General features: G+C 40.2%; 1 protein-coding gene across 1 annotated transcript in view; it reads right to left on the bottom strand.

Annotated features, from left to right (window-relative positions):
- Positions 1-11,246: 11,246 nt before the first annotated feature.
- DPH6 (diphthamine biosynthesis 6) overlaps positions 11,247-11,873 on the bottom strand; it is a 195,876-nt gene continuing 195,249 nt past the window's right edge. Inside the window, exon 15 of the mRNA XM_066321445.1 lies at positions 11,247-11,798. Coding sequence (XP_066177542.1) covers positions 11,683-11,798 — 116 coding nt within the window. The 3' untranslated portion in view covers positions 11,247-11,682. The remainder of the gene's footprint in view (positions 11,799-11,873) is intronic.

Genomic DNA, 11,873 nt, shown 5'->3' with positions numbered 1-11,873 from the left:
TCTGCAGCTTTTACATGCATTTTAAATGTGTTTGGTTATGGTTGTCCTGTATCCCAATGAACTGTATTGCACAATAAGAGAGGAGAGTGCTGTTTCTTCTCTGGGTTGGGTTTTGTGCCAGGCCCAACCTGTCTTGCATGTTTGGTAGGAGGAAATTATTCATGACTGTCTATGACTTCTGAATTACACTGAGCTGAGAGCAAGGCATCTGAGTGCTTCTGTTGCTCTTGCTGGCTTGGCATGTACCTACACAGTATCCTGGGAAACTGATACAGCTGATTTAAAGAATGTGATCTGTGTGTCACACAATGTGCTTTATGAATAAACCAAGCATTCTTTGGATTCTACTAGATGACAAGTCAGCTCTGAGTTAGATAGCGTTCTTTTATCTGCTTTTCACCGGTACAGTGCAGCAACCTTGCTCCTGCAGCTGTGACCAACACAATCGACGATCTAAGAGAGCAATTCCTGCCAGAGCTGTTAAGACAACCATGTTGGAATGGTCAGAAAGGAGTGGTACAGCAGGGTCATACTTATATTGAGATGGCCACTTGAGCTGGTTGTCTTGCTTTGAACCCTTTTGACCTTCAGAGATGTACAATGGTCCATGGCTGACAAACAACAGGAATGTCTGCCAACAGGATTCTGTTGAAGACTCTTTCTAGGCTCTGCCTTCCTACTGTTTCTTTGTGCACTGGGCTTTCAAATTTCACCTGGAAATTCAGTTGGGAGTTAACACAGGTGATGACACAGATAACATAAATGCCAGCCACAGTCTCTGGTGTCTGTACTTCTTGGAGATGTACTTCTCTCACAGGAAGGAAGGCTATGAAATAAATACCTGTGATGTGTTTCTGCAGTGCCCTGCCTGTCCATGCTGCTTTGAATATTCTATTTAACAGACCCAGAGAGTCAAACAAAGTGTATTCTGGAATCTCAGTGACCACTAGGACAGTCTACTCTTGTTTGCTTCTAAGTTCTTCCTCCAGGGAAGGGTCTCCTTCCTAAGTGGAGTGGTTCTAAGAACACAGGTGAGTGTCCAGGTCCAGCCCAGGCCCTGTGTGCAGCGCCACGATGTGCCAGTACAAAAGCATCCTCAGCAGCCTGCTTCTTTCAAATGCTTCACAAGTGGCAAGTCAGAAAACATTAGGTTTTGGTGGAAAGAAAACAGCTGTTTATTTTATTTTATTTGAACGATGGTGTGGAATTTAATTCAGCAAAGACATGAAGTATGTTGGTAAATTGTGAGTGTGTGTAGGTGGGTGTGTTGGTGGGTGTAGGGAGCATATGGAAGAACTGCAGCATGAGAAAAGCAGCCGACAGAAGGGGTTTGAAATGTCTAAAGCAGAGCAGACTTCTCTTCTCTTCCTGCATTTTAACTCTCCCTTTGGCACCAGTTCAAGCTGCAGCCTCGTTCTCTCTCCCTCCTGGTTGATACATTATACTTGTATATCTTTAGTATTTGCTGTGAATGTAATTCGTGTATTTATAGTTCTAGGTCCGAAAGGTAAACACAAAACTGACTAAAACAAACGCTTAAGTTTGCAAAGCAGCAAATGGTGTGGTAAGCGGGTGTGTGTGTGTGTGTGTGTGTGTGTGCGTATGTGCTGTCCATGACATTTCATGCATCAATCAGGAACCACCCTTACTACCATTAATTACTAACTATAACTACCGTGCCCGTTCCTGCAGAGCCGCAGGGCGAGAGCCAAGCCGTGGCCCTCGGGGCGCCCCGGCCGGGCCGTGTGGCCGCTATGGCGGCTCGGGGCCCGGGCCCGGCCCTGCGGCGGCCCGCGGGCGGCCCCGTGCTGTTGCGCGGCGCGGGCGGGCGGGGGCAGCATTGCCCGCGAAATGGCGGCGGAGCCGCGGCCCGGGCGGCAGCGGGGAAGGCACCAGGGAAGGGAGACCAAAGCCCTTTCCCTGTGCCCCTCCGGAGCCTGCGACGGTTTCTTTGCGGCGTGCTCGGACTCGCTTTTGCCGCCTTTCGGCGGAGAGTGTGAGATTAAAATATGCGGTCACACCAGCAGCTGGTGTCCGCTGCGGCGAACAGGGACGCCTCTGCCTGGGAACGGTGACAAAGGCTTCCAAGCGGGATTTTTAAGTTGTAAAGCGTGTGACCTGTAACGTACTTAGGAAAAACCTGTGGCCTTACACCGAAAGGCAGGTCCCGAGCCGTGGCTGGCTGGGGCTCTGAAAGTGCAGGCAGCCAGAAGAGCCGGGCAGGGCAGGCCAGACGGGAACAGCTGCTTCGCTCGGAGGGGACCTACAGGGACGGTCCCGCGGCCTGATCGCTGCAGGGCTGACCAAAAGTCAAAGCATGTGCTTGAGAACAATGTATAAATTTCTCTTAGACACTGACACACCTGAGGCAACAGCCCTGCAGAGCGTGCTCTGGCGTTTCACCACTGAAAAAATCGGTTCCTCTGAGCAGCCATGCAAAGGTGCAGATTTCTAGGAGAGGCTTCAACATTCAGGTGGCACTCTCGGTGCACCTCATTTAAAGCCTCACATCACATGGGTAAAAGAGACAAGGAATAGTGAGGATTTTCCTACCTTTCCAAGAAACTTTTTGTCAAAGGTCCTTACATGACTTGAGAGCACGAATTCCACTCAAAGTACAAATTGTAGAGTTGGAGACAATTGAAGAGTCACTTTGGTCATTGTATGTGGGGCTTGGCAAAGACAACAGATGGTATTTCACTACCGAGTCACATTGTTGAGATTCAGCTGACGCCTGGGTACAATGTAAGTCTTGCTCTCACCTTGCCTTGGATCTATGAAACTTTACAGTTTGTATTTCTAAATATATCTGATGCCAATAGGACCAGGTGCAAGCTTCAGCCTTTTTTTTTTTTTTTTTTTTTTTTTTTTTTTTTTTTTTTTTTTTCTGTGTGTGGTCTCACTTATGTTTATGATCTTCATCTTAACTTGGATTTTAAGGTCCTTAGTGATGAATGGAAAAGAGCTCACATGGATCTTTCCTTTTGTTGAACATACACTGAACATTTTAATACAGTACCAGGGAGAGAGAGAAGAAAATAAAATCAATAAAGAGGAATGGGACCCCAAAGAGGGGGAAACAAAGGAGAGAAAAGAAGCACAGTGGTATCAGAGGAAGACCAAAGGCATACAATGTCTGGTGATAGAAAAAGCAGTTTTCTCAATCCTCCTGCAGTTCTTAACTCCTCAGCTTCTGTGGAGAAGTAATAGTTTAAAAATCTCAGTAGTATTAATCTCATGGCTTTCTAGTTTTGAGGATACAGAGAAAACCATGATAATGAAGGAGTTGCTCCAAAAGACAAAGTATGCCCATACTGCTTTGTAGTGCAGAGATGGAAGAATCCAGGCAGAATCTGAACAGTAACCCTGCAGCTGTACAGGACACAAGCCTGGGCTGTGCTATGGGCTCCTGGGCCAATCTGCACCTGCAATACTATCCCCACCTATCCTCAAGTCTGCTATGTGGACCAGAAAGCAAATGAAAAACTCTCTGTGTTGTATTTAAAAAAAAAAACATCTCTGTCACAACACAGGACTTGAAATTACCTTATGAACCATGGACATAAAAAGCATTGGGAATGTTGTCCTTTTCCACGATACATGCCACTTACAGGATACCTCACTGTATAGCTATCACTGCCTACAAGAGAAGCTTCAGAACAATCTAATCCATACCCATTACTGTTGTCATCATTTTACAGGACAAAAGAGATCATAAAGATGTAACTTGTTGCTGTTGCAAGGTTCAATGTTATCATCAGAGTTCTTATTTCTGAGGACTCTGCCTGCTTCTCTGAACTCTGCTTACACCAAAGTTCTCTTTTTTAAAACTTGAAATAATGTGTCTCTAAGTATGTTAAAAAAAAATCTTTTTCACAGAATTAGGCATTCCAACTAAACATTTTAAAAGATGTAAATTGCAACAAGTTCTGCAACAGAAAAGCTTCCATGGTTCAATGGTTTAGGTAATTCCAGGGAAAAAATGAATCTGAACAGACAAATCTAACCTTTTCAACAGAAATTTTTTTTTTTTTTTTTTTTTTTTTGGGGGGGGGGGTGGGGGGTAGATACAACCATGACCAAAAAAACCCACCCCAAACCACCCAACAACCCCCCCCACCAAAAACAAAAACAAACAAACCCCCAAAAAACAAACAAACAAAAAAAACAAACAAAAACCCAAACAAAACAAAACAAAAAAGCCTCACTAAAACCCCCAAACTATATAAAGTGTATTACTTTCGTTCAAACAGAAAATAAAATACTCTGACAGTTGTAAGGTGGAATTGAAGTCCTTTGGCCAGCTCTTTTTGTCTCTTGAAATCATGTAGCAAGAAATGTATCAACCCCTGATATATGCACCTATTAGGGTGGGCACTCAGTGTTTGAAATACAGTGTATGGGATTTCTCACAGCACATTAGGAATGCTCAGCAACGTGCAGTTTTAGGGTTGCACTTTATGCTGTAAGACACATGGTACTGTTAGCAATCCTTTTTCTTCCACTAAGCACACATTACTTGAGTTTTCTAGTTGAGCATACACCTAAATGACTCCTTACTTTTTTTTTTTTTGAAGAGTGCCATAAATTGTAATCAAAGACAGGAGGTCTCAAATCAGTTGTTATTTAAAGACTGTCTGCTTGTTCTAAAAATCCTATGACATTCTTATATCAATATCCTTTAAAGAAAAGCAGAAATTCAGGGAATACAAACCTACAAACCCAATTAAAAAGCATTACATGCAATTTGCATATGAAGGTAGTGTGGCGTTTTTTTAAACAAAAATTCTGTCTCGTGGGGGTTTTGTGTGATCTTTCTTAATTTTCTTACTTTGTTTTCAAAGATGATTGATTTCCATCTATTTTTTCCAGTAAGAAATAATGGAAGCTGCCTCCACCTTGCTATATTCCCTCTTTTTTGGTTCCTTTACAGGAGGTTGATCCACCTGTTCATTAAACAGGGGAAAACCCAACTTTGGGGAGTGCCTGTCAAGTAGGAAAGTTGCATAGTGATGCGACTCTGCCTGTGTATGAGAGAGAAATCAAATAAAATCCAGAGCTGAAAAACTAATTCACTCTATGTAGCACAGAAGAAAAATCATGCTGAAGTCCTGAGCTAACTCACATAATGCTTTCAGGAATCAGAAAAATGACACTGTCAAAACACAACATTAGTTTTCAGAAGCCTCCAGGCAAAATTTTATTTATTTAAAGTTAGCTCCTATTTTAATAACAAAAAAGTGGCAGCATATTCTACATCAAAGAAAAAACTTTTCCTAATGTTCCCATTCCTCTTGTGAAGTACTGGAGTTGAAGTAGTGGAGCTGTCTTTCTCTAAATAATTACGTGAGTGGCAGGATCTCAACCTGAGAAAGCTTTTTGTCTGCACTGGGGACTGTAGCATAAAGAGAATCACATTTGGCTTGCCTAATCTGAGCTGCAATATGAGATACTCAGACTTTCAGTGTTTAAATAGTTAGTTTTATACAACATCCATAACAATGAATATGAGTCCTGAATCAATATCTTGGTGCACTGTAGCACCTTGATCAAGGAGTACAGATGAGCAGCACATTTATGAGCTACAGCTCTCCAGTCAAGACCTATTAACCACATTCCTTGTGGCAATACGCAGGAGGAATGTCCCTTAACATGGCGCACAGCCGGTGGCTTCTCTTGCATATTACCCTCATTTCAGGCATCCTCACCTTCAGATGCAGACCAAAGCACACTGTTAGAGCCGTCAAAGCATTTACCTTGTTGAAGGGATGAGAGATGCATTTTAAAGTTCACTTCTGGATCTCTTTCCTTGCAACTATTTATTCCTCTTTGTTCTTCATTCATTAATCTTTTATAGTAAGCACTACTAGTAGTAAGAAGGCAGTCCAGGTCCTTTCCTTCAAAGACATCCCATAAATAAAGAATAAACCCCTTAAGTCCCTAGACCTGTTGTTTGCCTTTTTAGCTTGACTTCCCCACCAGTTCCTAGTAATACCATTCCTTTGGCAATAACTTCTTGTCTGTGTTTCCTTTCTATTATTTAATATTCTTTAACACCTCCTGCTTTGAACCTTAACAGATCCAGCTCTGGAGCTGTGGTAATTTGGTTCAGTTACAAAAGGCTCTACATTTGCATGTATCTGGGTCTTGCTGCAGAACGGTTGGGTATGTGTGGGAGTAGGACTGAACTTTGTTGCAATGAGATAACTCTTACATCTGAGAAATGTATTTCTTCCTGCTGGGCCTCTGGTGTTTTATAAGCAACAAAACAAACTAATGTCAAGGCAGCTACCAACAAACCCATGGGGATCAGTGAAGGGGAAGCAATGCTTGCATGAGCTTGCACCCCTAATGCAATGGCTTCAACTTCTAGCTTAGACAATGTCTTTCTTGTGAAGTGAGGGTATGGCAATAATGTGATGTATGGAGGATGTTATAATAAGACAGTACTGCCAAGAGCTGCCAGTAGCAGGAGTTGAAGAAAGACAATAGAGACAGAGCACAGAAGAGATATTTTGCCCTTCTATCATGGCAAAAATTAAAGTAGAACAGATTTTCTCAGGAGTAACAGAAAGTAGTAGCTCTGGCGGGCAGGTGATGTGCCTTTGGGGTTGAAAACTGCTTCTTCTGCCAAAGCAAATACCCCTACTTGGGGACTGTGGAGAGTGGAGGAGCTCTTCTCCCAGCAGCATAACCTGAGACCTACCTACACTCCTGCTGGGCAGGGGAGGTGGCCAGCATGCGTGTGGTTGTCCCAGTGATGGACCAGGAAAATTTTATGTGATGGACCTGTAAAGCACTTCAGGATCATTGGGGATGAATCATGCTGTAAAATGTATCATTAATGTTACTAGATGTATTATAGACTTCTGTGATCTGAGACTGCTGCAGGCAGTGTGCTGGGAGAAAAGCTTTCCAGATTGTGCTCATGCAAATTTCTGTCTGTGATCACATTCGTTCTGGTTCCCACTACAACATTACTTTCACACTCATGTGTGCTGCTCACTCAGTCTAAACTTTTTGTTATTGCAGGTTGTATGACTACAACATAGCATCCCTTTGCTAACACATTTACAAGGGTGAGAAAACATACAAATATGGAAATAAAGGCACAAGAAATCCAATGGATATGCTTAAACTTTCCCAGGAAAGGGGTGAAGTTGGTCCTAACCTTTGCCTCCTGCCTTGAACACGTGCTCTAACAGGTTACTAGATCAGGGCAGCTGTCAATTTGTTCATGGTATTTAGTTCAGCTTGTCTTTTTGTTCTGAACCATTGTTTTATTCTGAACTGGGGATCGTTATAATTCAGAGAAGAATTTCTGAAAGCTGGGAAAAGCAAATGTGAAATCTGACCTATTTTGAGTCCATCCTATTGTACTGTGGCAGTAAGTCTCATCAGCCCTATTAAATCATGCAAACAGCATTTTGAAATGATTTAGGATTTATACAGTCACGAAATAGCCATATAATAGGAGATGGAGGATGAGCAGATATATCCAACAAATGTTTTTCAAATGCTGCAAGTGAAACGGAGAGCCAAGGTAATGGCAAGGAGACCTAGGGCCAGTGACATAACCTGTGCCAAGAGCCTCAGAACAACCAGACTCTTTGGGAATGTCGGGAAAAAGCAGGCAGTGCTCTAAAAAATGATAAAAGCAGGAAATCACAGGCAAATCCTAGTCATGAATTAATCCAACAGAAGTCAAATCCAAGAAATTGTGAGCAGTGAATCATCAGTAAAAGGGCACTTGCATGTAACATATGAGTTCAATTCACAGGTACCCAGTCTGTTTTTTAAAATTAAAATTTAAAATAGGTCAAAAATATTCAGTGTTCAGATGAAAGTTGAAAAAAAGAAGCTTTCAAGATCTCAAGTCTGTATTTTGAATGTTTGTCTAATACATCAACACAGGCTGGCTTGCCAGAAATATTAAAATACAAGTAAAAAGATCATAAATTAGTAAATTGTCAAGTATTCTTAATATGTATTCTCAATGCCAGACATTTATAACAGTAAAAGCAGGTTACTTAAATAATAAGTGCCAGTTAGTACTCAGAGCTCAGAACAATTTTAATTTAATACATAGAACAAACTAGGTTTGCTTCAGGAAAGCCATCCTGAAAGAAGTAACAGAGATTTAACTTGGACACATGAAAAGTTTCTGTATTTTAGGATTTCAGTGTTCATTTAGAGAACTATTACAGCATGCCGTAGAAGTCTTTTATTAAACCAGTGCACTCATTTATTTGAAATAAAATTTTTGTTCAGTCACTGTATTTTGATAGACTAGACTCTGCACATAGACAGGAGATAATGGATTGAACAGGATGTCCTTGAAGGAGAAGAGCTGCTTCAGATTGCCTCTCTAATACTCAGGAGACACCCTGCTTCCAGTACTCATCAGACTTCTGAAGGCTAAGCGGAAAGATGCACTCGTGCTATCTGGTGTAACAAATCAGCTCCTGAATTACCTAACTGTAAAACTCACAGGGAAAAAAATTAAATAATCTCTGCTTAAAATATCTCAATGTCATTTTATAATCTATTTAGAAAGATCAGCTCTGGTGCTTTTATAGCAGCTTAGCCATGTGCATTGTAAAGGCTCACTGGTACTGTTGCCATCACTGGATTTTGAAACGAGTACAGCACAAAGTTACTAAATCAGTTTTGGTCTTAAAGAGCCATTTGGTCATACTTTCAAGTAATTAAAGAAATTGATATACAGAGACTTTTAAAAGGAGGCAGGAGACATACTTTTATGGACACTGAGAACTATAACAAGACATAGATTTCTTAAAAAAAAAAAAAAAGGAAGCAGAGAAGATGTGCAAAACATATTCACATATTCTAACACTTGTTAAGCAGAGAAATGAAAAATTAAAACTTTGAGTTACATTTTTAAAGACATTTATCCACCCATTACATAAGGAGTGCTGGAATAAGCCAACATTTTGTGTCATAATAAGCATACAAAACATTTTCTTGCAGGTTTAGTAAAAATCAGAGAAACAGACGAATTTGTGTGCATAGATAGTCCTCAAAACCAGTGTCTTAGCACATACGGGAATTTATAGTCTCAAGATTAAAACTTGCTGGGGTAATCACTCCACTAAGCTTGTTGTGAAAAAAAAAAAAAAAAGAAAAAAAAAAACCCACAACAAAAAAATCACAAATTCTGCACCCCCTGCCCCCCCCCCCCCTTTTGAATATTGATGTCTTTCCCTCTTTTCACTAACCATGTGTGTGGTGCATGTCTGTATCCATCTCCCCACCTCATTTCTGCAGCTACCACTCAAAAAGAGCTCTGCTGAAACATATTATTCATAGTAGGACCTAGTAACTCTGATGAAAGTATAGCAGCTTAAGGCAGATAAAATGGTGCTATTTCTCTCTATTATAAAAGTCTTAGGCCTTTCTGTGGCACAACACTTTACTCACCTACTTTGTGTATCAATGTTGCACAAATGGCCTTGTTCGTAATTAAAACAGTGTAGACTGAGCTTATAGTTTTAGTCATTCACACCACTCAGAACCTGTTTGAAGCCTCTCTAGGAGAAAAAGTCAGCAAACTGTTCATTTTTATGTATTCACAATTTAAACCTGTTGAAGTTCTATTTTTCTCTCTCCAAAAAAGGAAAAGGTTTGCTTTCAGTTCAGAGAAAAATAAAAGATCACACTGTTTTTCAGACCAATGCATTCTGTTACCATTTCTCAATGCAGCACTACTGAGAAAAAAAGCAGGCTAGTTCGAGTCATGAATCTTGTAGGAAGATTTGCAGGAAAAGCTGGTTTCTTTAGGAGAAAATATCCTGCCGCCTTAAAATATCCACTACAGTACAAAAGCTAAGATCAACGTGTTTCAGAATCCCTTTTAAACTCATGGTGAAAAAAACGACTGCTACAGGAGACATAGTGAAACTTATGTCATCTCTTTGGTTTCCATATGCATCGATGAAAAGATAAGCTTCATCTTTATCTCTCTGAAAGTACATCTTCTCTTCTTCTCTTGCAGTCCATTGTGTCTCTGGCCCATGGACACTCCACACTGAGAGAAATAAAATACTGGCATTTTCAGGGAGAAGTGAGAAAATTATTTAGCCTTCAAAAAGAGTAGAATTCAAATAAACCAAGCACATCCAGGTATTAACGAGTCCTTTTCTGGTAAGGGGAAAGGATCAAATATGTTTAAATCTAGTCTAAAAATGATCCTGAATACTAATCAACTAATGTAATGTTAACAGATTCATCCCTTTTTCCTTAAGAAGTTGAATATAACCATTTATTTATACACTGTTCTATAAAAAACTCTTTCCTTGCCCCTTTCAAAAACATTTAAATATCTGTGAATAAAGTAGTTCTTACAAAAGAAGATGGCAGTTCTGCTGTATTATTGGAAACAATGGTAAGAGCAATAACATTTAACAGTTTCAGTTTCAAATATTTATCAGGATTGTATGCTGGGCATGTAGAAGTTCTAACAGAGGAAGATCCTCTTATCTTTAGTTTATTGTTTTATGTCAGGTGCTGCCAAGTGCATTTCTGATAGTGGGTAAGAAAATTAGACTGGAGTGCTAAGTCCACCTTGTAGTCACCTCAATGTGAATGTCCTATCATACAGTTCACTTTTGTGGAAGTATCTCAGATATATGCTGGTGGAAGAGAAGGATAGCTGGAGTGCTGGTCTCCTAGCTCCAGTGCTCACACTCTGGAAGAGAAGCAGTGAGACTCTATAGATGCAAAATATAGGCAAGGCAAAGGTTTGATACTCATTCTTGAAAATTTAATTTTATAGACTTTGTCTGAAAGTAAGATTTTTCTGCAGTGCATTACTGCTTCAAGCAAAGTCCAAAAGGCTTTCTTTTCTATACTGACCTCATGTAATGAGTAAAATATCAGTGGTAAAGAAATTGACAGGAACTTCACCTGTGGTTTTGAGCCTGCTTTAGTGAAAGCAGTGGTAAAACCTCCTGCTGATTTTCTGGAGAAAACTTTAGCCCAGGGTCTATGACAGTGTGAATACTGGTAGCTGGTAGTTACCTGAATGTTGGTAGTTCTTTAATAACAGCTGTCTGCCAGATATAAAGTACAAAAATACCCCTGGATTAGAAAGCAGGGAGTCAAATCCTGCTGTCTGGCCATCATTTCCATTATTTTTTTCAGTAAAATGTGCATCCTAAATACTACACTGAATAATTCTTCCTGGTTGCTGGGAAATGGCCACAAATAAGGCTTTTGTGAGTTGGCCTGAAGTGAGTAAATTCAACATAGAATTGAAAGGAATCCAGTCTTTAAAACAATATTGGAGGTAATATTCTAGTTTCACCTCCATCCAAATGATCTAAAGTTACATTTGGTGTGTTGTAACCAGACCTAAATATACCAAACAAAGAACCAATGTGATCAGACCAACTGCATCTCCCAAAAGTCACCTGGTATAACCTGCAGACATCTAAAAACAAGTCAGAGAAAAGTACATTATTTCTAAAGAAAGCTTTATTCTTCATACAAACCTGACTCTGTCACATATCATGAGACATCATTAACAAGGTAATATGACTTTGCTTAAATTAAACAATATTGCTTCATGAAAGCATCTAACAGAGTTAGTATCAACTCTTTCCTTTGTTCTGTCCTGGATGGAATGTATGTACATTTTGATATCCACTCACTTTTAAACTGCTAGCTTAGCCAGCATGTTATATGAAGAATGTCTTTGTCAGGTAAATCCACCACAGGTACTAAAATCAGAGCTGGGGTCTTTTCTTCCAAATATTTTTCAAGGTATTCTTGCAGTCCTAAAATAGAAAAAAAAAATTAATCCCCCTTGTCTTATTGGGTCCTATCTCTTAAGAATGATTTTGAAATACTTT

This window comes from Sylvia atricapilla, chromosome 6 (genome assembly GCF_009819655.1).
Source record: "Sylvia atricapilla isolate bSylAtr1 chromosome 6, bSylAtr1.pri, whole genome shotgun sequence".
NCBI classification, from domain to species: domain Eukaryota; kingdom Metazoa; phylum Chordata; class Aves; order Passeriformes; family Sylviidae; genus Sylvia; species Sylvia atricapilla.
The sequence above is the reverse complement of the archived record's forward strand: the minus strand, read 5'-3'. Positions and strand labels throughout refer to the sequence as shown.